The following is a 27,162-nucleotide window of genomic DNA, read 5'->3' as shown; positions in this document are numbered from 1 at the left end:
AAATCACTGATGGCTGCTAATGTGTGTTTTCAAGGATGAATTAATCACAACTGACTGAATATCTTGGGGAAAAACTTGCAAAAATTCATAATTCTGCATTTAATTCATGAATGATTAGTTTTCCATGAAAAATAATTAAGAAAAAATGAGAATTCTTGTCAAAATTACTGGTATGTAATAAAAGAAGGCTGAAGTTTCAGAAGAGCAAGATTTGGAAGGGAAATTCACATATACAGCTGCTTTTCAGGCAAAACAGTGTCAGTGTTTGTATGGGTTATTTGAGCACATGGTAAAACAGATGTAAATGTATGGGTTATTTGAGCACATGGTAAAACAGATGTCATTGATTGCATGGGTTATTTGAGTACATGGTAAAACAATGTCAATGTTTGTATGGATTACTTGAGCACATGGTAAAACAATGTCAGTGTTTGTATGGATTACTTGAGTACATGGTAAAACAATGTCATTGTTTGCATGGGTTACTTGAGTACATGGTAAAACAATGTCAATGTTTGTATGGATTACTTGAGTACATGCTAAAACAATGTCAATGTTTGTATGGATTACTTGAGTACATGGTAAAACAATGTCAGTGTTTGTATGGATTACTTGAGCACTTGATATTGTCACAGAATTAGGCAAAGAAATAACTTGGTTTTGTCTTAAAAACAATTAGACTATTTCTCGTTGTACATGCGTACAATGTTATATAGGGTGAATGTGTTTTTCCAGGTAAGCGAGTGTATTAACATGTACCTAGCCACAGATTACTTGTGTCGGGTATCATGACTAACATGATATGCACGGGTATTCTACCCCGACTTGTACTCACTCTCCTATGGATTTAAGTAAGACAAATCTCTGAAAACCACACTGGTCGTTTTTGGATCACGTCAAGGAGTATACACTCTCCTTTATTCTCCAGCCATAGGGGTAAGTGTTAAATTTACATTCTTTTTATTTGATAGGCGAAGCTTATTCAGTTTGTACTGTGTTATCGCGTAATAATGTGTTTATTACAACGCAGATTTTTAAAGTATTATCATATATCTAGAAATTATGCAGAAACTATTATGTCCCATTTGGTTTTATTATAGCTGTTTCTAACTGTGTTGGAAGCTGTTTCTGACTGTGTTTGAAGACGATTCTGACTGTGTTCTTAGCTGACTGTTTGTAGCTGACTGTTATAGTAGCTGACTATTATAGTAGCTGACTGTGTTTGTAGCCGTGAATGTCGATGTAATGTTATTGTGAATATAACTAGAGCGGTCCGAAGCTGTATGAAGCCGTCTAAAGTTTCTTGGAGTCATCTGGAGCTTCCAGAACAACGCTGTTTGTTGTGATAAGATTATTGTGAATTTTAGTCGTGATAAGATTATTGTGAATCTTAGTCGTGATAAGATTATTGTGAATCTTAGTCGTGATAAGATTATTGTGAATCTTAGTCGTGATAAGTTTATTGTGAATCTTAGTCGTGATAAGATTATTGTGAATCTTAAGTTGTGTCAAAGGTTATTTTGAATCTTAAGTTGTGTCAAAGATTATTTTGAATCTTAAGTTGTTTCAAAGATTATTTTGAACCTTTAGGTGTATCAAAGATTATTTTGAATCTTAAGTTGTATCAAGATTATTTTGAACCTTAGTGGTGTCAAGAGTATTTTGAATCTTGTGTAAGATTATTTTTGAATCTTTATAATTTTTTTCGAGATTTTGTGAATATCTTGTTGAACAAAATACTGTTTAAGGGGTATGTGCAGTCCATGAGGGTTCTTGGATCTGCACTTCATTTTATTTAATATTTGTTTTGTTTATTTTCAATTGTATTTTTACATCATATATTTATCATTATTAATTCATTCATAAATTTCCATCTTTCCCACATTGTGTTTGGCTTGTTCATTTAGTCCAAAAACCCACTCGGTTATAATTCTGCGACAGATATAATATTCACTAAAGTAATGAAAGTGTCCAAAGAAAAGACAATAGTGCAATGCAGTAAACAAAGGTAAGGAGGCAATACAGTCAAAGTAAAATATGACTATATATCTCATTTTTTAAATACCAATAGTGCATCAAGTTCTTTTTAATACACATAATGTCTTTGTTTCTGGATGACAAAAGGACACAGTGTAACCTGTCTTTAGAATCAGGGGTGCAACACCATTAATAGTATTCTAACATATGTGTATAAAGTCATGATAGAACATTTTTCCCCTGGCCACCTGCCTTCCTGGTTGCTCTTTACTTGGATATTCTGCTTAACTGATCAATTTATGTATTTGTTTCACAAGCTCCTCTCCTCAAATTTCAGCTGAGTAATTAATGCAAGGCAAAATTCAAATTATGAAACATTGATTATTTCATTATTCTGCTAATATCATTATACAATTTAAAATGATACAGAATAGAACAGCAGGAACTAAAGTACCATAAAATCCAATGAGAAGAGGGTAAATACCAATAAATCCACAGATCTTACATGTGACCCATGTAATAGATCCACAGATCTCACATGCAGTGGATGCACAGATCTCACATGCAGTGGATGTACAGATCTCACATACCACCCATGCAATGATGCATTGCCTTGTATCTGACTTTGAAAAAACTTTTACAAACAAATTGTACACTGAATTTTAACAATGATGCCATCCCTAGAAATTGCAATAATTACAACATGCTTTACCAGGTGAGATATAAATGAGTGCAAACAGATGTGAGTGATGTGCAATACCTGTCAGTGAGAGGCGTAATGACCAGTCGTTCTGTGCAGCCCAGGAATTCATTCTGGTATGTGAAATCCACATCTGTGACACAGATCAGGCATTTGTCCTGGTCCTCGATGAAATAGAATCGTGACTGCTTCAGCCATTCAAAGTCTGTTGGAGACTTCACATGCATTCGACACTGTACAAAAAAGGCAGAATAGATTTCAACATCGGAAGGATAGATTTTGTTCAATCCAGACATTAAGATAAATACATGGTTGGATAAATAACTACAGCATATACTTGCTTCCAACTGTAAACAAAAACATTATTTTTGTTTGCTTTTGTCGGTTTAATGCCATTTCCAGCACATGATAGGCTATACATGGTGGACAGTATGTTTGGTGGAGGAAATGCTAGAGAAGAGCCTGGTAAGAACCACCAACCCACAGGAAACTACTGGCAAGCTTTCACACCTAACCACATTGACTAAGCCAAGACTTGAACCCATGTGGACAGAGGGACCCTGCAAACAACATGGACCCTGATCTGCTATCAAATAAAGTGCTGCCAGATCAGGGTCTATTTTGTTTCTTCTACTGATTATTCCTAACAAACTGCAAAGACCCAGATGAGCAGGCGCATTATGCAATGGCAATTTAAAGTCTGTGCAGTTTGCAGATAGATTCAACTTAATAGGAGAGAATATCCAGTTATTTATTTTGGTTCACTTTGATATCTGTAGTCTATTCAGGAATTCAGCGGAAACTAAGATAATGAAGATGCCTATAATCCAGACAATCCTTTTCAAGACTGAAAGTTTTTTTCCATCAAATGTCAATTAAATAAGTTCCAAAAATAGAACAAATTAGCTGACATTACTCAAAGAAATAGGGTAATTAGTGACATGAAAAAAACTTATTCTTTGAATTCACTTTTTTCTGGGGCATTTGATTTAAGAAATTTCTTGGTCTCTATAAATGAAAAATTGAAAGACCCAATTAAAATTGATTGCTCTGTGGAGATAACATGACCCCCTTCCACAAATCCACAAATTTAGATCCAGATATAATTTTTTTTGAGACAGTCAAAACTGATATCCACCAAAATACTTTCAAAGTACTATGAAACCAGTCTTAGAGACAGACATGCATAACATCTAAGCACAAGAACAGTACTCCCTCACAGTATTAACATGTATTTACCAGCTCATCAAAAATGTCCCTCTGATGCACATGGATCGTGATAAGAGTCTCAAATTTGGTACGCTCAACCTTTGACAGATCTTTTGTTGTCTGGTCAATAAGCACATTCAGCAGTTCCAGGAAGGCTTGGTTGGTCTGGGCCATGGCTTTACGATCGTATTTAGCATTGGTCAAAGCCTCAGTGGAATCTCGTGTCCAGATCATCTGGATACCCAGCAGGCCAACCTGTCAATGATCAATTATGTCTGTGTATTTTAACTATAAATAGGTTGTATACCATACGTACCTAAATATAAGTCAAGTCAAAGTGCAAACAACAAAGATCCTGATATGCTGTCTCATAATCTCATAATGCACTTGGTGATCAGGGTCCATGTTGTTTGTTCTACTGATTACTCTTAACAAGCTGCAAAGATCCAGGTCTGCTAACACTTTATGTGATGGCAAATCTTGGTTGATGCAGTCTGATCTGACTTATAGATGAGAACATACAGTAATTCTGCATCACTGTAGAAAAAGTAAACTAAGTGATGCTAATAGGAGTGATTGTGAGTGTTTCAATTGGGAAACAGACACGAATGAATGCTATGTTCTTCAACAAATAGGTAAATATGGTAATAATTCTATTCAATTTCTTAGATATAAAAATATAAAACAAAGGAAGATGTAATTGCTCAAGGATAGTGATCAAATATAATTCTGACCTTATTTGAATAGATCAAATATAATACTGACCTCATTTTAATAGAACAAATATAATATTGATTTAATTATCTAATTGCTTTAACTCTACCATTTTAAGTCTATTGTTATTTGGCCATTTGACTGCTTACCTATTATCAGTTAAAAGTTGCAAGATATTATTTTCAAAATATAATAAAAACTTCTCCAAACTAACCCATTTTAACCTGGCCACCTGAGCAGGCTGGCATTATATTTTGGTCCTGATCAAGCTATAATAATAATAATAATTATTATTATTATTATTATTATTATTATTATTATTATTATCATCATCATCATCATCATTAGTAACCTCTTTAACATAGGTGTCTCTACAAAATGGACAATATGTTTTGGGTACCAACTCTATCTAGTTAGGGAAATTATGTAACAGAAACATTCATTTTTAAAAATAAAAGTATAGGCAAATCTACACAATGCTAAAACAATTGTCAATCACTAAAAAAGAATGGGAAATTTCCTATTCTAATGACTCTAAGGCAGAATCACTTTGGTGAAATAATCAAAGACCAGTAGTCTACCTGAGCTGGGAACATCTCCAGGAATTCCAGTAGCTGGAAGTTGGAATCTTGGATAGCCATGGCAGCTGTACGGATGACCCCATGGAGTGAACGCTGGGCCATCAACATCAGTGACATTAGCCATACCTCCACATTACCCTCTGCTTTAACTTGTTTCTCCAGCTGTAAGAGAAAGATTTAGAATCTTCCCATTTGAGCCATCAAGTAATTTTTACATGCCACAAAGTTAAGCCCACACATTTTAACCACTCCTAACAATGAAACTATTTATTCATTCTGAACAGCAGGGGAAAATAAACAAATTGTTAAATGTTAATTTTTAGAAAATATTGCCAATTTTAAGATAATATGCTGGAACTGTGCTCTACTTCTCTTAATATATACCTTGAAGAAAAGATCAACTATGAAGAATTTATTAAGAAAAGATAATCTATGAAGAATTCATGAAGAAAATATAACATCTATGAAGAATCTATGAAGAAAAGATAACATCTATGAAGAATGTATGATGATAAGATAACATCTATGAAGAATGTATGATGATAAGATAACATCTATGAAGAATCTATGAAGAAAAGATAACATCTATGAAGAATGTATGATGATAAGATAACATCTATGAAGAATGTATGATAAGATAACATCTATGAAGAATCTATGAAGAAAAGATAACATCTATGAAGAATCTATGAAAAAAGATAACATCTATGAAGAATCTATGAAGAAAAGATAACATCTGTGAGGAATATATGAAGAAAATATAACATCTATGAAGAAAAGATAACATCTATGAAGGGGTGGACTGATGAAGATCAGAGTTTTAAAAAAACATGATTCTTTTTAAAAAAACAAGTGATAGTTATGTAGAGAAACAAAACTTAAAAAACTCAATTTTTTTCAACATGATTGTTATATTAATGATTAATTTTAGATGCTTTAGTTATGTTACAAGTACTTAGTCAAATGAAATGAGTTGACTTAACACACAACTGTGACCACTAGTTCATGTACAGCTAGGCTTTGCATACTTTTTAACTATTTATTCTACTGCCATTATTTGATTTGATCTAGAAGACTAATTACTGTCATAATGTAATGCATGTCACCTTTAAATTTACTGTAACAATGCAATCATCATTTCCATAAGCTGGAGACAAAAACAGTCAGTATTTAATGACATTCTTACATACATGGGCAATGTTATGACATATGAGTAAGATCATTCTTACATACATTGGGCAATGTTATGACATATGAGTAAGATCATTCTTACATACATGGGCAATGTTATGACATATGAGTAAGATCATTCTTACATACATTGGGCAATGTTATGACATATGAGTAAGATCATTCTTACATACATTGGGCAATGTTATGACACATGAGTAAGATCATTCTTACATACATTGGGCAATGTTATGACATATGAGTAAGATCATTCTTACATACATGGGCAATGTTATGACATATGAGTAAGATCATTCTTACATACATTGGGCAATGTTATGACATATGAGTAAGATCATTCTTACATACATTGGGCAATGTTATGACATATGAGTAAGATCATTCTTACATACATTGGGCAATGTTATGACATATGAGTAAGATTTTCACATTTAAATACAATAGGACATATTACATTTATCAAGACAACAGTGAAACTGAATAAAAAGAAAAATCAACAAATATATGAATTCATTTGACAAACCATACTTAAACTGGTTTTTATTTTAAAGAGTTGCCACCAGTAAGCATTACTAACATTTTTTCATCAAAATTTCTTCTTACATGAATATTGTTATTTACAGCATAATTTTATTTGAAAGCAAATTAAACAAAATAGATCACTTCTTAATAAAAGCTGTGAAGTTCATGAAGCTAATTCAAACTTCCAGGCACTAACTACTGTTTTTGACTATAAAATGAGCAATACACAAAGAAATGAGATATGACTTTCCAAAACTTTAACAAAATCTCAGGTACCCACATCTTGCTAGCTGCTAATGCAGACATGAGAAAAATTAACCAAAAAAGCTTGGACATTACGTCACATGAGCCATGCGAAAGACATTAGTCTGCATATTCTCAGCAAGCAATATTTGGTACCCAAGCTTCAGCCACAGTATGGACATGGATATTTCATGCAAATGAAAACAAGAAATTGTATTTCTTACCTCGATTGATTCTCCTTCAGTTGAATGGATACTGAGAATGGTTTCATAGAATTTTTCATGGAATTTGACCGTCTTAATGTTGTCAAAGACAGAAAGCAGATGAGCCTGAATGGTGTGAGGGTCACTAGCCTGACCAAGAATTTCCAGTAGTGCTGGATCTGACACAAAGAAAAATCTTGGAAACAACAGTCTCTTCTTTTCAAGATACCTGTAAGAAGGAAACAAAAACTGAATAGAGAATGTAAGAATGCTGAAGAAAAAATGGACCAGTTATATTGGTTATCAGAGTTAAATGATGAAATGAAAGAAGGAGAAAGTGTGTGAACAAAATTTTTTCTACATTCCATTTCACCTCAACAGAGTGTCAAAAGGAAGCTAAACTTTGAATTACATCCATGTAGCTCTTATAGGTAACACCAGTTACCTCCCTGTCTTGTTACTTGGAGTAATACACAGACCATTGAGATTTCTTCCAGCTAAACAAGCTAACATCCGATCAATGATCTATCCAAGCAGAAACTTTTTAAACCAGGAAAACAAGTAAACTTTATAGTCACTTATGCATCTTTGAGAATACTTACACAATCACAATAACACTAGAAAGAAACTCCACCATATCTCAAATCCAGCTTCTTTTCCATCTATAGTCCATATAGATTAAGTGATTAAACTTTTCCCAACCCTTCTCCAAACTTCCCCACACCAGCACTAGGTGACTACATTTGTTAACTAGTTTTAGCAATACCTTGACCAAGATGCTCACATTTGGATGTATAGGAGGGTTTAAAAGTAATGTGACTGGGTTAAGTATTCTTGGAAAAATAAAAACCTAAAACTGCTGCTTTCTTCTTTGGATACATTCCTTAATCATGTTAACATTAGGAAAATTGGTAATAGGAAGAGGCAATACTGAGCATCCTACCTCTACCATGGTCACCCTTGAGGAGATAAGGATTTTTTCCTGTATAAAGGTCAACTACACTTCAAACAGCAGACCAGCAGACATGATGGTCACACAAGCCATGATGACAATACCCAAGTAAGAGAAAAGAAAGCCTATTATTTTTTCTTGCAGATTATATATGAAATTTAATCTACCACCACAAATAAACTGGTCTCATAACTCCTAAAATAATTTGCTGCATGTGACCATACATTCAAAACCTATAGAATCAAGTGACAGTCTAGTTATGATGATTAAATGAAAGTCTTTTCCACAATGTACAAGATAAAATAAAACTAAAATAAAGCAACTTCATGCAAACCTGTTTTGTTTATGTCATCTCCAGTCTAATGTCATAAATATTAAAATTATCCCAATAAAAAATTAGTTTATGAGACATGATATTACTTTCATATTTAATTTCTCCTCAGAACACTGATCTTTCCAGCCTCTTATAACTTTCAACTTTGCCTGTCACAAATTTCAAGTGAGGTTTATTTCAAAAAAGGTTGTGTCATAACTGTGCATTTAAGGATATGAAACCATATTATAAATTGTTCTCAAGTACTACATTACAAAGGAATATACTATATTACCAAGTAAATGACTAATTACTAATTAGTTTCACTAGCAAAGTACCAAAATGAAGTGAAACAACAGTAGCAATGATAAAACAAAATGTAACTAAGATAATAGGATACATCACCATACCTGAATAAAAATATGTGCTTCATTATACTGGGACACTTTATGGTGAGGGAATTCAGTATGTAAGTTTCCTGCTTGCAAATACATTTCCTGACATATGAAAATAAATACATTTAGACAGATGGAGGATAAAACACTGACAAAAGTGATCTACATGTAAAGCCTTCACCCAGGTGGAATGAACAAAAAATGTCATGTGTTCTTTACCCAGTAAGAGATTTCTGGCAAAGTTCCAACTGTTCCGAAAGGTGAGGAAGTAGCTGTGTCAATGTCTCATCACCTACACAACACTGGACCACATTTGGAGTTTCGTGCGCTCTTGTCATTATTTTGATCCAGGATTTGTCAATGTTACTAAAACGCTTAGCTTCCTGTGAAAAGAAGAGATCAGATACAGTTTCATTTAAAGAAAGATAAAAGTAACTTAATAAAAAACAAGAAAACAATGCAAACTGTAAAAATGCTCAATTTCATAAAATGCAACATGACAAGTTATTCTGACAACAAATCTGTAATGCGTAACACAAGAAATATTATGATTCTCAGACATATTAAAATGTATAAATGCACAAGATGCATGAGAATTAATTAAACAAAACAATTGCTGGGAAACCATACTGAAGGGAAGATGGGCATTCAGGGGCCATAATTCCTCAAAAGAAAAGGAAGAACTGGAATGCTTGAAATCCAACTCCTTTGAAGACTCAGCAATATATCAATGTTCCAAGTAAAGATATTAAGGGGGCAATTACAGTTATTATATACTTTTAAGAGAGTGACGTATGTAAGGTGAAGTTGTTTGCATTTAAAATATCACAGTTGTGATAATATTGGCATACCTGTATGCTACTTTGATGTAATGTGGCTGACATTTCATTGGATATTGTACTTTTGGAAATTGTACATGATCTAAGCACACTGCTAACTAAAATGTCTGCTCTCTTGTGCTCAAAAAATCAGCCTGAATTAGTCTAAAGTACACTATCCTTATCAACTATTAAAACAGGGAAAATGAATTTTGCTATACTACACAAAATACAAACTTCTGAAAGTGCAATGAATAAATTAACAAATATATATCAAATGTAAAAAATTACTGGCTCTTTTTTTTATACAATTTACATCTGAAGTTCTGGAAATGAAAATGACCAAGTGATGCTAGCACTTTTTTTTGGAAAAGTGCACATTTGGAGTAAGGCCAAGCTGTATACTCTATAACCTATATTACGCCCATCAATCATACACCAAATTAAAGGGAATTAAAGGTTCCTTGAGCTATACCTAAGACATACAAGTTCTTTTTTAAAAAGCCAGTATAACAAGTGAGGAAACCTGGGGAAATTCTTTTTAAAATTCTGACCCTATGCGAAAGACGAAATAGCAGAGCACACCTAAAGTTGATTGACAAGGGCAACAACTCTGTCCAAAAAGGTGTAGCTGAAGCAAAACCCATGAATGGCACATCTGAGTTTAAGAGACAATGTTCTAACATAATTCCACCAGAATATATTGAATTGTCATTGAATTATGCTGACTGCAAACGTGTTTCTTCAGTAATGCCAGATAAAAGCAATATCCCATGAAATGACGTTTATAGTCAAGGGCCATAACTCTATTAAAAATGGAGTTAACAAGAGAAGACCAATACGAGACAGATCTAGGTGTATGAGCATTAGAATATGTTGAATGGTTCCTAAGCAATTCCAGTTAAAAGCAATATCCCATGTAATGAAGTTTATACTCTATCCAAAATGTACTTGATTAGCATTTAAAAGGCATATATAGATCTATAAGAAAAGGTACATGCTAAACTGCATCAAAATGTATTGAATGGTTCCTGAGCTATGCTGGTTAAAAGAATCTGCACTTGTAGAGATTTAAAATTGATGGAAAAAAGGCAACAACTGTCAAAATTTTACTTAAAAAAATGAAACCATAGGAGTAGCACACAATTCAACTACCAAATGGCATCCAATTATCTGCAAGGTCTGCAGAGATCTGGCTGTTAAAAGAGGTGTGACCAGGCAGACAGACAGACAGACTGATAACAAAAGGATCGATAGAATATGATACTAAAGGGCACACTATTTACATGTAGTATGAAATATGTCTCTTTGAGTTTGATGCTTGTGTTTAGGATCTTTACTGGAAACACAAATTTATTACCATGAATTCATTTATTTCTGGGGCTGTACATTTTCCTGGCTCTGCAAAAACTTACACAATTGTTGCTATTTAGATTTGTGTGAGTGGGGAAAAGATTTTATAGTCTTTTGAGATTACTGTTTTCAAATCTGTTAACCTTACTAAAAATCTGTGAATTCACATAACCACTTTCACCACCTTACCAACATCTACACCCCTCCTCTAAAGTGTAAGATCTTAAGAATATAAACTGACATCTTATGAACACATTCAAAAATATTTATCTCCATTTCCACTGGCATTTTAGGGATCACATATTTATTGCAGGCAAGTTCAAAATGCATGCACATTCATGTGCATCCAAAGAAAAAGATATGACAACTTTCTTACTGAAAGATATGACAGCTTTCTTACTGAAATATATGACAACTTTCTTATTGAAACATAGTGTAACTTTTTTATTGAAAGATAGGATAGCTTTCTTACTGAAAGATAGTGTAACTTTTTTAACTGAAAGACAGGACAGCTTTCTTACTGAAAGATAGGATAGCTTTCTTAGTGAAAGATAGTGTAACTTTTTTATTGAAAGATAGGACAGCTTTCTTACTGAAACATAGTGTATCTTTTTTAACTGAAAGACAGGACAGCTTTCTTACTGAAAGACAGGATAGCTTTCTTAGTGAAAGATATGATAGCTTTTTTAACTGAAAGACAGGACAGCTTTCTTACTGAAAGATATGATAGCTTTCTTAATGAAAGACAGTGTAACTTTTTTAACTGAAAGACAGGACAGCTTTATTACTGAAAGATAGGATAGCTTTCTTAGTGAAAGATAATGTAACTTTTTTAACTGAAAGACAGGACAGTTTTCTTACTGAAAGATAGGATAGCTTTCTTAGTGAAAGATAGTGCAACTTTTTTAACTGAAAGACAGGACAGCTTTCTTACTGAAAGATAGGATAGCTTTCTTAGTGAAAAATAGTGTAACTTTCTTAACTGAAAGAGAGGACAGCTTTATTACTGAAAGATAGGATAGCTTTCTTAGTGAAAGATAGTGTAACTTTTTTATTGAAAGATAGGATAGCTTTCTTACTGAAAGATAGTGTAACTTTTTTACTGAAAGACAGGACAGCTTTCTTACTGAAAGATAGGATAGCTTTCTTAGTGAAAGACAGGACAGCTTTCTTACTGAAAGATAGGATAGCTTTCTTACTGAAAGATAGGATAGCTTTCTTACTGAAAGATAGGATAGCTTTCTTAGTGAAAGATAGCTTTCTTAATGAAAGATAGGATAATATTCTTACTGAAAGATAGGATAGCTTTCTTACTGCTTTAAGGACAAAATGTTAGACATTTACCTTTGGCAACTGCTTGGCAATGTCACCTCCCACGAATACTGCCTCCAAGTACACCCACAGATTTTGTACTGTCATCCAACTTTCAATGATCTCAGAAGAGTTGGTGAGATTATGCACCCACTGTTGAATTTGCTTCTTAAAAGGTGTGTTATATCTGGGGGTAACACATTTTATAAGGGTAATTTATAATGTGCATTAACAATAATTTTCATAAACATATATTTCTGTGAATTAAGTAAACCTGCATTTTAATTTTTTTTGTAAAGCACTAATACATAACCAAACTGAGTTAAGTGCAAAACTTAAATGGATATAAAGACAGAGGTATAAATGTACTGATGGATTGATTGACAAATGTAAAACTATATCCCTTTCCCCATTCATTATGGGGCACACAAATATATTTACAGTCATAGCAACACTGAATCTTACAGAATATGCAAATTAGTCAATAAACCTATTGGGAAAATATGTTGAACATACTGTATTATCATACATTTGCTTATGATGCAGTGAAACTTGTCTATATAAACTCTCAAACGGACATTCTGTACATTACATTCCTCTCCCATTACATCTTAATGTATGGATAGGAAGGTCAGTAGTAAGATTGGGGAGTGGAAAATGTACCTGTTGCTCATCAAAGAGCTGAGAACCATGAGGGAGTCCTCCATAAGAGAGATGATCTCACTAGTTGAGTCTCCCCTAAGAAGTAGTTCACCACGGTTCTTGAAGTTTCCAAAAGTGAACTCCTTGTTACTCCAGTCGGCAATGACCTGTTTCAGTTTGGCTTCAATGTCTTTCTCTTTCACAGCAGATATACATATGTCCTATGAAGAACAAATAGGATGAAAAATGTAATATGTATTATATTGGCTCCCATACAATGCATGCCCAACTGTTAGTATCACAGACCTAGATCAGCCAGTGTATAATGTACCAGAAGATCCTGATTTGGAAATCATAAAGCCATTAGGTTCAAGTTTGAACTTGAGATTTTTACTACTAATCACAGATGACTTAAAATGTGAAAAAGTCTATTTTGATTGGCTGAAAATGAAAACTTAATCTCAAACTCATGCTAAAACTTGCATGATTCCTCTTGAGCTTGAGTTTTCAGTTCAACAGATCACAATAGTTGTTGAAAGCTTATTTCTGACAGGATGATAATGGAAACTCATTATCCAACAGAATCACAGAGTTTATGATCTCAAGTCCAGGTCTGTGCTTTTCACTCTTTTGCCAAGCAAACTGCCATAACCCTTTATGCAACATCAGATCTGGATGGGTGCAGATATGCATGTATAAATACAGTTTTCAGTGACATTTCTATCTTGCACGGTGAATGTCAATCAACTGTTGCATAACAGAAATTCCAATGGCCTACTGTCAAATTAAATTTACTAAACATCATTTTTCCTCCTCATGCTGGGTTGTTCAACCTGTTGATCATGTGCTTGGTGGATCATCTGTGCAGTTTTACTATAAAACCTGCACAGTTGCAAATCTTATTAACTTCAAGATCTCTCATCTAATTTACACAAAATTTCCACAACATACTTAACAGTCCTCTGTCGATTGTCATAATTATTTTCATGAAGAAAATTCAAATCTTGATAAATAGTTATAATAATTATTAGGTGGAGCATTCTCCATTTATTTCAAAAGATATGCTTTAAAAAATATCCAGGGAAAACTATTTTGTATTTTATTTAATGAATATAGCTTATATCAATCATGTAACATATGTGATTTGCAGACCTGTCACCTTGAGTGAAATGAAAGCTAAGATACGGACCAAAATTTGGATTTGGAGAAACAAATTAGGAGCAATATTTGCAACCATATATCATATACTCCCTAATTAACACCTCTGCTCTAATTAATGCCCCCTCCCCATTTTAAAAATGGAAAATTGAAAAGATGCAGTATAAACGCAGTACAGAAGGTCCTGGTTTGGTATTACAATTTCTGATTGATCATGTGTTGAGTTATTGATCATTGTAACTGTGCTGATATTTACAATTACTGATATCAGTGGCTATAGAGTATTCTTCTTGGAATTACTGAAATCAGTGGCTGTAGAGTATTCTTCTTGGAATTTCTGCATCACTTTTGTTCTCTTTGCTGAGCCATAAAGAATCAGAAGGTATTTTTATAAAAATGTTGTTATTTTTTAAAAATCAGGACTTTGGGCAAAAAGTCAGGAAATCTGGATTTTCGGATTTTTTAACAAAAAATCAGGATGATCCCAAGTAAACTGGAAAAAATGGCATGCCTGGAATTGTATAAACAAATTAAGGGATATACCAGTTTGAAACAACCTGTTGCCACATAAGATCCAAAGTTTATTTGAAAAAAAATTTACCAATACCAGCAGGGTCATTTCAACATACCTCAATGTCCTCTTTGAATTTCAACAATGGGGCTTCTAAGATGTTGCGGAGGGTGAAGTTATCACTCTCCACATCAAATACATGTCCAGTGACCTCAGCCATTCGCTGCCAGTGACGGGGTTTCATGGCCTTGTTTGTCATCAGCTCCAGTAATGGAACCATCTCATTGAAATCATCAATTGTTTTCTTCAAGTCCTCAAAAGCTGGCCAATCTTTAAGAGCACGTGGAAGTTTGCGGCATCTAAAAAAAGTTATTGATGTTTTCATTATTTTTACAGTGCAGTAAAACCTGTCTTGAGAGACCATTTTTATTTTTTGGCAGAAGGGGCAGTCTTTCATGACAGGTTCTACTCTACAACATGCTGATAACAATTCTCTCAGTACTTACTTACTTACTTGGATTTAAGTACTTACTTACTTACTTGGACTTAAGTACTTACTTACTTACTTAGATTTAAGTGGCTTTCACACATATGTGCATGTGCCACTGGTTTCTGATCACACGGTGACCTGATCATTGCGGTCTGACTGGAGGGCTGCTTCATGAGAGGGAATGGACCCACGCACTCATGATACTAATAAAATATTTCTGTTTAGCTGTTTGCTTGAGTGGGAATTTACCTGCACTCACTGTTTTATGTTAATTTATCAGAAATTTATTTTTGGTGTATGGATGTGGTAAGGGAGGAAAAGCGTAGGGAGGCTGTCATTTGCTGTCCTTGGTGGTGTCCACTGGATCCAGGTTGATGGTTGTATCAAATTTTGAATTTAGATAATTATTGTTGCCAAAGATGAAAAGGATAATATCCTGTGCTGTTTTTTTTATTAATAATTAGGAGATATATAGAATGGGGTTAAGAGAGTGAGTTAGGGTGTTTTTTTAATATATTTTGTTAGTATGATTATTTTTGGTGGGTTTTTTACTAGATTGTTTTGAGTGGGCAATTTCAATGAACTATGTGAAGTGGAGTGCTTGTCAATGAACCCATGTGAAGAGCAGTGTCCATGTGATGTGAACGGCTGTGTCGGTCTGTGAACCCACGAGACCTAGTTGGCCGTCATAATTATTTACCCGAGTTTGATATGGGGTTTGAATGACTATTTAATTAAGCTGTTGATTACTGATTATATATTATTTCATCTTAATATATTTTGAGTAGTTAAGTGCTTATTTGGTACTTCTGAAATTACTTTACTATGTAAATAATTTTTTACCTTTTTCTATGTATACTCTGTTGTAACTTTATTGTATTCACGTCTGTTATAGCCATGATTTACTGTGCTATTGTTACAGTATTCCCTATTATAATGCTGTCCTTAGGAGCCATAAAATATACATTCCTTACAGTGAAAATGCCTAATAATGAAATACATGATACATTGCTCCCTCATTATAATGCTGCCCTTTGGAAGGCAGAGTAGAGCACCTTATATCGATTGCTTTATAATGAAAAACATAATATATTACTCCCACATTATAATACTTGGGATCCATATGGTATAGCACATTATAGTGAGACTACCTTATCATGAAGTACATAACACAAATAATTTTAATACCACTTAATGAAATAGTCTATGACCATACACACCTTACAAGAGAAGGTGTTATAATGATGGGCCTTATAGTTAGTGAGTGCTGTATTATTATCCTCATTATATAATGTCTTGTGGGAGTAATAAAAGCCAACAGTTTGTTATAGATTAAAGTGAATTATTATGACTAATATTACAATGTGGCTACATCATACATAGTGATGATGTACACAAACCCACAAGATGCATGTATGTAAAGTCATTTTACAATTTATCATCATTCAAAATATTATAATAAAATGAAATGGATTAAGAAGAAATCACTGTATAATGTTAAATTTTCATAAATATACTATTTTGCAAAATTCTTTATGTTTAATTTTAACAATTTCTGCACTTAATGGCAATTTATTATAATGATGATGATGATGATGATGATGATGAAGATGATTATTATTATCATTATTACTACATCATCACCAAAATCATTATCATCATTATTGCCAGATGCATTCTTATAAAACTGTGCCAAAATTAATAGTATATGTACGAAGAAAGCTAGTTTATAAGTAACAATTCAAATCTCACACAAGGTGTACCATAAATTCTCTGATTCTTACTTATTTTGGAATTCCAGAAGTTCATTGTTGATCTTCTCAATGTTTATATCTTGCCACAGGATGTCATAGTAGCCATGTACAGTGTCAATGACATTGTTATACAGACTGTACAGTTTCTGCAGAAGGTTAAGCTCCTTCTTGATCCGGAGCAGCTCTGGGTAATCAGTGACAGGAAGTCCAAAAAGTTCCTCACCTCCAGTATATGTCATGTACTTCCTGTACAGGGTATCAAAGTGATTCTGGTAAATAATCAGTCTGTCTGATGCCTCACGTGGAGGTACTCCAGGAACCATGGGACCAGACTGCAAACAGGCAAAATCATTAATTGGGTTCTTTTAAATATTAATTATCATTGTTTTGAAAAATGTTATATATATATATAATTCCTGGATATTTAAAGGGGTCCTAGTTATTATTTCTACAGTATGATCCTTAATATTTGATGGGGCTTGAAATTTGTGGTTTGTTACAGCCAAAACATCCATATAAGATATAAAGTTTAACATATATAGTTCATATCTTAATAAGTTTATTATATATTGTATACACTTTACAAGATATCTTATATAATTAATGATGTAGCTTATAAAATTTGTGAATTAACTGTGGGTATAATACATCTTATTTATTTTATAATATGTGCAAAAAATGTATTAGATATCTTATAAACTATGAGAGGCAACTATAGAAGATTTGTAAGGAGTTTACAAGATATCTAGTTTTTGCAATAAATAGTAACTTGTCTTGCCACAGAAAATAAGTTACTTCCAATTTCTGTTTTTCAAAGAATACTGATTAATAGACTGTTTATACACATGCACTCAAAAATAATTAGGATGTGCATCTTTACGTAAAATCTTTGCAAGTTGCCTCCCTTTTACCTTGATAATTGTTTTAGAAATCAGTAAGAAAAACCTGTCATGTTCATTTTTGTTTACATTATAAAGAAAATGTAAAACACTATATACCACACTCTGTTACTTGTTATGCCCAACCAAGCAAAGTCACTAAAGAAAGAAAAGTAGATCAATGTGACCTACTTTGCAGTCAAGGAGATGTAGTCCCCAAGAGAAATGTGCACACAATGCTTCATGCCTGAACATGTAGAAAAGTCAGAGAGATATTAACCAAAGTACAGCATTTCCTCAAACATTTTTAAAATTCAGTACTAGATTTACAAGGATGAAAAAGAGGAAATTACAGAATATTGCTGACAGTGTTCAATTTTTAGGAGACAAGAAATTCTAATTAATTTTCACTTCAGTGAGATTAAATAATGGTTTTATAATTTAAGATGATGAAGAAGGAATGTTTGATTTTTAGAATGATTACCTTATCATAACTGGAATAGAAGTCACTGGTCTCCTTGATGAACACCTTGACATCCAGGATGAGTTCACTCTTGAAGTTTGGTTGAATCTCTAGAAGATGTGTTTGGACTTCATTTGCCTGCACATTCGCTCGCTGCCATGAGTAACGCAGCGTGTCACAGCGTTCTGTCTCCTCTTTTGCGACTGGAAGTTCATGTTTATTCAGCATACCATAGGATTCCTTGTAGAAGATAACATTTTCCTGTCTTTAATTTCAACCTGAACATTTAATTCTATTTCAATGTGACAAACAATGGTTGAATCTGTAAATATATAATTCTCTGAAACCCTGAAAATCTGTATAAAGAAATCTTGCAAAACCTGAAACCTCCAGAGTCCGAATTTGCTCCATTTTAAATATCCCATAAATGAAGATGTTAGGGAAGATTTTATCTGCTTGTGTTTAATTATTCAAGCTCCTTCTGTAATCGAAGAATTCTGCATGAATAAGGAAACATTTTTATTTCTGGTAAAATGTACGTTTTCAAGTCACTCAAGGGATGAAAAAATGTCATCCTTTATCAATAGGACCCCTTTATACAGGACTGCTCCTGCAGCCTATTGGTTAAAGCATCTACCTCAGAAGTGGGAAATCATGGGTTCAACCCCCAGCCGAATCATACCAAAGACTTGTAAAAGTGGTACTAACAGCTGCCTCGCTTAACGCTCAGCATTAAGAAGCTAGTGTTAGGACTGGTCAGCCTGGTGTCAGGATAATGTGACTGGGAGGGACATCATGCTACATGTCTGTGGCATGATGCCCCAGTGCTAGATATTGCTATAAACTGCCACACTGCAAACACTGTAGCGATATGACTGAAAGACTGTTAAAGCTACGTTAAAATGCAAATCACAAATACACACACACACATGCACCTTTACACAGAGATTCCAAATTAAGCACAAATATGAAGTTTATAAATATGGCCTTTTATGGTAGTGTGGTTTTTATGATGTGATTACATCATGATGTCATCAATATGACATCACTTTTCACCTTGGTTTATCATTTCACTATGAACTCAAGCGAGACTGAACATGAAATGACATGGTTAAACTTCTGTATCATATTAAATAATAAAAATAAAAATTCCTATACAATTATAATAATGGAATAAAAGTCTGGTGAAAGATGATGATAAAGTGGATGAAACGTCATTAGTGACTTATGGCCTGACATAAATCAGTCATACATGATTTGTGTTGCGGAAAACTGAATTCTAATTATCCTCCACATAATGATCATTGTAGAATAAATGAACACCTGATACTGTGCACCTTCACTAGAGTATTTTTTTTTCTTTGACTTTTGATCCAAAGTAAGTACTATACAAACAGATGTTACATCTAGTCATATATTTTTTTGTTTTATAATGACAAACATAGACACAAAAACATCAAAATAACAAAAAAGAATTACCAGAGCAGTACAAACATTTAAGTCAACCAACCTATGTAGAGATATAAGAAAAATAAAATAAAATAATAAAAAGACTACTAGCAAAGAAATACGAAATAATAATTTGAATGTTATTTTACATAAAATAAATAATGGCAAGAAACTATATCATACTGGATTCAAGTTTTCAGAAAGGTATATTTCAGATGTGACTTCAGTAATTTTGTCACACTGAAAATGTTTTCAAAGCAACATACCATTTTCTTTGTTAATAAGATAAGAGGAGTAAAAAATCTTCAACCTAAATTTCATGAATTTTAAAAAAATATATATTTAGGTTTTTTACGGGAAATTAGTGACAGTACTTTTCCCCATTCATTTCTATACCATGTCATTTTCTCAGGGACAGATACTAACAAAATTGCAAGAAAATGCATACCAACCTATAGTTTGTTATGATGCTTTTCAATTGTTCAGACCATTCGCTGTGTAAAAGTTCGATTCACAAGCAATTATCCTTAAAAGCAAATATACTGTATAAACAAGTGTTTACTAATAAATGTTTACTGTTAACACTAATCTTATTCTGACCACCTCTAATGAGATATCAATCCCTGAGAGACCTCTTTCTTTTAAGAGTGTTTCTTACAATAAATCTGTGTCACTTTGGCACTTAAGAGTATCTCTGAATTTTGGACAAATGTTTTAGGTGACATTGTTAAGATAAGTTGCCACTATGATTCTTAGTTATTTGGAAACGGTCCACTATAAACACTTTTAGTCATTTTATGAAGAAAGGCAAATTTATCTTCTGAAATTCAACCTCCTCTAAATTAAGAATTATTTTTTTTAGCCTCATCAGTCGTTTTAACCGGTGTTAAAAAATTACACTTTGGAACCTGCAGGATTTGGCTTTGGAACTTTGGAATAAATATCAAAATACTTTAAGAAGTCACTGGTTATTTTTTTAAAATCACTGGTTTCAGGTCACAGGACAGATAGTGATTTCAAATATTGGACTTTCTGTACAATGAAACTGATGTATGAATCAATCTCACAGTACAGGCAATTTATTTATTTTTAACAATTTTCTCCCTTATATCGGCACAACCATTTAAAAAAAATTTGACCGTTAATTTAGATAACCTAATTCAAATCCCAATTAATTTGTCAACCGTTGTGTCAACTATCCAAGAAATACCTCTGCGCATTGCATTATTCAATGCCTAGTCAGTAGGACCACCGGAAAAGCGCAAGGAAATAGTTAATTTTATAAACGACCAAAATGTTGACATATTTTTCGTTACAGAAACATGGCTAAAAACATTAGGTGATGAGCCCAAATGTGCAGACCTAACACCCACTGGTTACTCCATCAAGTTGTTCCCCTGTAATTCTCGCGGAGGTGGAATTGCTGTCATCACAAAGAACTCCATGATAAAACATCTTAACCATACCACAACATTCAATTTCGACCACACATCGTTTGAACTAGTCCAAACCACACTCACACTGGAGCAAAGGTCAGTCCATTTTTTCTGCCTATACTGCCCTCCTCCTAGTAGAAAAAACAAGCTGGCTGACTCTCTCTTTTTGGAGCAGTTTCTGAATCTCCTGGACTATGGAAATTCGATAGGTGGCAACCTGATTATTCTTGGAGATTTCAACTTTCACTTTGACTGTCCCAGAAACTCAAATACATCCAAACTCATAGATTCCATTAATGTTTTCAACCTCAAACAGTCAGTTAACCAACCCACCCATAAACATGGTCACATTTTAGACTGGATTCTTCATAGACCTGATGATAACATTCTACAGTCCTCTCTGGTATCCAATGACCTTACATCAGATCACCTCTGCATTATATGCCATCTGGACGTATCAGTCCCTAACCCTCCACCTTTATCGGCTACTAAGAGAAACCTCCGTATGATAAATAGAACCAAACTGATGCACGACATCCAAGCTAACCTAACAACTTGCTTACCTCCTACTGCAGAACAACTCGATAGCTGCCTGCATTCATTGCTTGACAAACATGCCCCAGCTACCAAGTGCAGAGTATCAATTCAAAAGTGTTCTCCATGGTATAGCAGTGTTAGGGACCAGCTTCGCACTGCTAAAAGAGACCACCGTAAAGCTGAGAGGCTCTGGCTTTCCACCAGACTTACTATTCATAAGCAAATCTAAGAAGTCGCTAAGAAGAATGTCACAAATATAGTCCATGCAGCGAAATCAACCCACTACACTACTAAGATCATGGAAAGTTCCAGCTGCAAAGAGCTGTTCGAGATTACTAACAAGCTAATGTCAAGGAACAAATCAACACCACATCCAACTACCTTCTCTCCAGTCAACCTACCGGACATGTTTGCAAATTTCTTCCGTGACAAAGTACAAACCATTAGAGATAAGTTTGACACCACAATTTCAATAGACTCGTCGTCACCATACAGCTGGGATACAGAATTTGAGCGGCAACCATTAGCAGCATTTGAACCTGTCTCTGTGGATTTTGTATGTACAATCCTGATGAAGAGTGCACCAAAGTCATGTGAACTTGATCCAATTCCAACATCACTGCTGCTTGAGTGCTTAGATCCAGTATTGCCCTGACTAACTGATGTTATTAATACCTCTCTCTCATCTGGGGAATTCCCATCATTTTTCAAAACTGCCATTGTAAAGCCGCTGCTGAAGAAACCAACACTAGACCATAACGATTTAATTAAAGAACTACTGCCCAGTTTCTAATCTCCCATTCATATCAAAAATCTTAGAAAAGGTTGTTTTATCCCAGCTTGTATCTCATCTAAATTCAAATAGTCTTTTAGCAATGTACAATCTGCATATTGCCCTTGCCACAGTACTGAAACTACTCTTCTAAAAGTAGTTAATGACATTCTCTCTGCGTTGGATAGCGGAAAGATTACATTCCTCATCCTCCTTGATTTGTCTGCAGCATTTGACACAATAGACCATGATATATTACTTCACCATTTCCAGCATGTATTTGGCATTCATGATACAGCCTTACTGTGGTTCAAGTCCTACTTGGTCAACAGGACACAGATTGTATCTGCAAATGGAATACACTCCAGCCCAGTTGATCTATCTTGTGGTGTTCCACAAGGGTCTGTTCTTGGACCTGTTCTCTTCATTCTGTACACTCAGTCGCTCTCAAGTGTCATAGATCATCATCCAGTGTCTCACCAATTGTATGCTGATGACACCCAAATATACAAATCTAGCCACCCAACTGAAGTTGATGCTACCATCCAAGGTGTAGACAGGTGCATTTCTGATGTGAAATCATGGATGACTTGTAACAAGCTGCAGATGAATGATGATAAAACTGAGGCCATTCTGATCACAACACAAAGACTTTCTCATTCACATCCTTTACCTCAAACAATAAATATCAGCAACGCCAACATTAAATTCACACGATCAGTACAAAACCTAGGTGTTACTCTGGACAGTACTCTCACACTGCACCAACATGTCATGATCATATGCAAGGATGCATATCTTGAGCTGAGACGCATCAGCTCAATTCGCAAATATCTTTCAGTTGATGCCACTAAAGCACTTGTGTGTTCATTAGTACTTTCAAGACTGGACTATTGTAACTCAATTCTGTCTGGTTCATCTCAATATCTACTCCAGAAACTTCAAAAAGTTCAAAACACAGCTGCTCGGATCATACTTAGAGTACCACGATCAGAGCACACCTCCCCGCTGCTCTGTACCCTACACTGGCTATCCATTCAATCCAGAATCAAACACAAAATTTGTTCTCTGTGCTACATTTCACTGTCAGACTCTAGTCCAACATACCTATCCAATCTCACCCATGTGTACACACCAGCAAGATACTTACGCTCCTCTTCTGACAATCGTATACTCATTATTCCCACTATGAAAACAAAGTCATATGAACAGTGTTCTTTTGCATACCAGGGCCCAGCAACGTGGAATGAATTGCCCACTGAACTTAGACACAAAGACACAGTGATCACATTCAAGAGGGCTCTCAAAACTCACTTATTTCGATTGCAAGAACAAACTTAAAGACCTAATAATGTTTCCTACCTGAAATATTCTCAGCATGTTTTTTATGTTTTAATGTTTTTCTAATTTCGTGTTGTTTGTTTTTGTAATAATATTATTGTTTCTTATCTTACAGGAGTTGTCTAATGTTGTAAAGTGCTTAGAGCTTCTAAAGATTAGGCACTATACAAAGTTCTCATTATTATTATTATTATTATATACGAAGACTTAAGAATGTTTACTTCCTTAATAATTTTCAGCACATTTTATTTTGAAATTTCATGACATTTGTTTTTATAATCTTGTCGTTATATATGTTTTTAATTGTTATCTAATATTGTAAAGCACTTAGTGCTTCTCAAGATTAGGCACTGTACTAAGTCCTCATTATTATTATTATTATTATTAAGAATAAGACACACTGTGTGAGGGAGGAGGCACTTAATAAAGTTTAATCATTACTGTACGGTTTTACTATAAAAAAAAATCATGGTGTATATCCAAAAACATCTAATTGGAAACTGCACAAAATGATGACTTTAAGGTACAGTTTACATTAATAATAATTATGCATTCTTTCCCAGACATGTACCTCAATCGGTGTAATCATCATATCAATTCGAATTTCACTCTCCCTGATATCCTTCAGAGCTGCCATAGCAAATCGGATATCATCCAGATCTTTGATTGGTCGAGACAACCTCTTGTTAAGATCATCAATGAATGAGAAAATTTCCTCCATTTCTGACCTGTACTTGTTGTTGCAGGCCTTGCCATAATGCAAACGCCATGCTCGGGTCTCAGTGGTCAAGCCAAACTTGAGCTTTTCTGAAAAATACAATCATTTATTATTGTAAAGAGTCATACTTGTTACGTGGCAAAGTATTCAACAAAATAAAAACTGTCTCCCCATACCTGGATTGAGTTAATACAAGCAAGGGAAAAATATACCCAAAATTGATCAAATTTCAGGTTAAAAAAATTGAAACTGACATCACCATTTTCAGAATCACTGTTCCAGTCATTAAAACTTACAAATTTTGCAGAATATTTCAAAGGAAAAAAGTTCCACAGAGTGGCATCTGTAATTCTGGAGATATTAATTTTGTAAGTTTGAGTCCATTCTAAGACTTCAAAACACCTTTAACTTCATTTATTAGGAGTCTCCAGGAATGGTGAAATATATATGCTAAAACTAAACTTTGTGGGAAGAAAAGCAAATACAGAAATTATATTTATATTTGGCCGGAACAAGTTTTATTTATCAATTCTGGACTTTCTTTCTTTTATCATATGCTCCCAAGCTTCATACTGTAGTGTTGATTTCAATATTTTGCTTTGTATTTAAACTATCAAATCCCCTGTATTGCTGACTGATACCTGTAGAAATTTTAATTCGTAGGGATGAGCTCAATATCCCTCCCTAAACACACACACACACACACACACACACACACACACACACACACACACATACACACAGAGACTATTTGCATCACTTTTTGAACTGGAAAAATTAAAACAAACCCAATAATTACTCAAATCTGACTTTTTATTGATGTAATTATCCTCCACTTCATAAAAATTTAAATACCAGGCCAGACTTTCACAAATGTTTTAATTATGAGTGTGTATTAAAATCCAAAAGTTGTCACTTCTATCAAATTTATATCAAGTCAAATTTTAGGTTAATTTTCAGGTTTATAATTCAAGATCCACAGTTTATTTTGAGAAGTGCATTTTATATTTAATATATCTGAGATGTATGCTCCAAGATGGTCAGTTTGCTTAGAAAGTAAATTTAATTCTTTATGTTTATTTTCCTAATGTAATTTATAAATAATCAGAGTGTAAAATCTAAGCTGAATGCATATATTCTTGCTTATATGTCAAGTCCAACTGCAAGCTTCAAAGACCCAGATCTGCTTTCACATAATGTACTGGCAGATCTGGGTCTATGTAGTTTGTAAGGAGTAATCAGTAGAACAGGACAGACCCTGATCTGCAGGATCATTATACTAGGGCAGATAAGGATCTGACTTATAAAAGGTGATACATGTTATAAAACTGGGGTAGGTGATGAATTTGAAAGAGAGAGTGTGAAACAATCATGTATTTTACCCGTGTATAAAGCAATGGGTCCAACGTCATAGTACTCTGGTTCCCCATTGATCTCTACTTCCAACTCCTCATAGTATTTGATCTTGGCCTCAAATTCCCCAAGTTTGGGGTCCTCCTTTTTGAACTGCTCAAGGTCCTGATCTCGATCCTTCTCCCAGATGATGTGATACTTGGCAAACTTTTCTAATGCTGTTGTTACCTCCTGTTGAATATTAATAATAATAATAATAATAATAATAATCATAATAATAATAATAATAATAATAATAATAATAATTATAATAATAAAATAATAATAATAATAATGTATTTATTGAGCAACTAATTTTGCTAACTACTAATTACTTTCCTTTTCTGCATGATAAATACATTTATTTTGTGGGATAGAAAATAACAGAACAGACTATAATTTTTCTTCACAAAATTTGAACCCATGCATGGTATTAAATATTAATACAACATTGATGTAAACAATCAGGTTTTTTTTCTATTCCTACATTAAAATATATTTAAAAGCAGAACTGTGCATTAACAGTAATTAGCCACAAATGCAACTGACATCCTTCAGGTCAAAGGCAAAATGATGTTATTTTCATGTCATCAAGTACACTCGTTGAATAGGTACCCCTATCTCATATATAACAATAATACTGTGAATATGTGACAGCTATGTGTTTAATAGTCTTCTATGTAGGCACTAATAGGATATGCTTGATTAGGGAGATTACTGACTAATAGATCTGAATGACCCCTACCTTTTTTCAAGGTATCAGGTTCTGAACTGAACTTAATCTAAAGAAACTATTATTTTCTTATTAGACTTACCATGACTATGACCTCTGACCTTTAGACCCCCAAATCTAAAGACTTCTTATTATACCAATGTGAACTTTTCACAAAATTTGGTCAGGAGACTTGCTCTAGAAAAAAATGTTAGCTTGCAAACTAATTTTTCCTTGAGTCACAATTATACTGACCTTTTGACCCCTATATTAAAGGCCTCTACCATGCCTTAAGTGCAAGCCCTCCACAAACATTCATCAGGATGCATGGTCTAGCACTAAAGTTATTATGAAGAAACCATTTTCCTTCATTCAGTCACAATGCCCTTGACCTATGACCTTTTGAACCCTAAAGTGACAGACTTCT

General features: G+C 33.9%; 1 protein-coding gene across 4 annotated transcripts in view; it reads right to left on the bottom strand.

The window, feature by feature from the left end:
• LOC149780919 (dynein axonemal heavy chain 5-like) overlaps window positions 1-27,162 on the bottom strand; it is a 199,854-nt gene that overhangs the window by 102,278 nt on the left and 70,414 nt on the right. For all 4 annotated transcript variants that reach the window (XM_089938013.1, XM_089938014.1, XM_089938017.1 and 1 more), the window contains 12 exons: window positions 26,014-26,215; window positions 24,485-24,720; window positions 18,400-18,618; window positions 17,068-17,369; window positions 14,912-15,152; window positions 13,146-13,345; window positions 12,516-12,669; window positions 9,220-9,383; window positions 7,362-7,569; window positions 5,182-5,343; window positions 3,917-4,141; window positions 2,738-2,910 (listed from right to left, as the gene is read on the bottom strand). In XM_089938013.1, coding sequence (XP_089794139.1) covers window positions 2,738-2,910; window positions 3,917-4,141; window positions 5,182-5,343; window positions 7,362-7,569; window positions 9,220-9,383; window positions 12,516-12,669; window positions 13,146-13,345; window positions 14,912-15,152; window positions 17,068-17,369; window positions 18,400-18,618; window positions 24,485-24,720; window positions 26,014-26,215 — 2,486 coding nt within the window. The remainder of the gene's footprint in view (window positions 1-2,737; window positions 2,911-3,916; window positions 4,142-5,181; window positions 5,344-7,361; window positions 7,570-9,219; window positions 9,384-12,515; window positions 12,670-13,145; window positions 13,346-14,911; window positions 15,153-17,067; window positions 17,370-18,399; window positions 18,619-24,484; window positions 24,721-26,013; window positions 26,216-27,162) is intronic.

This window comes from Sinohyriopsis cumingii, chromosome 16, assembly GCF_028554795.1.
Source record: "Sinohyriopsis cumingii isolate HCF-2022 chromosome 16, ASM2855479v2, whole genome shotgun sequence".
NCBI lineage: Eukaryota > Metazoa > Mollusca > Bivalvia > Unionida > Unionidae > Sinohyriopsis > Sinohyriopsis cumingii.
Note: the sequence above shows the minus strand (reverse complement) of the source record. Positions and strands in the feature narration are given on the sequence as shown.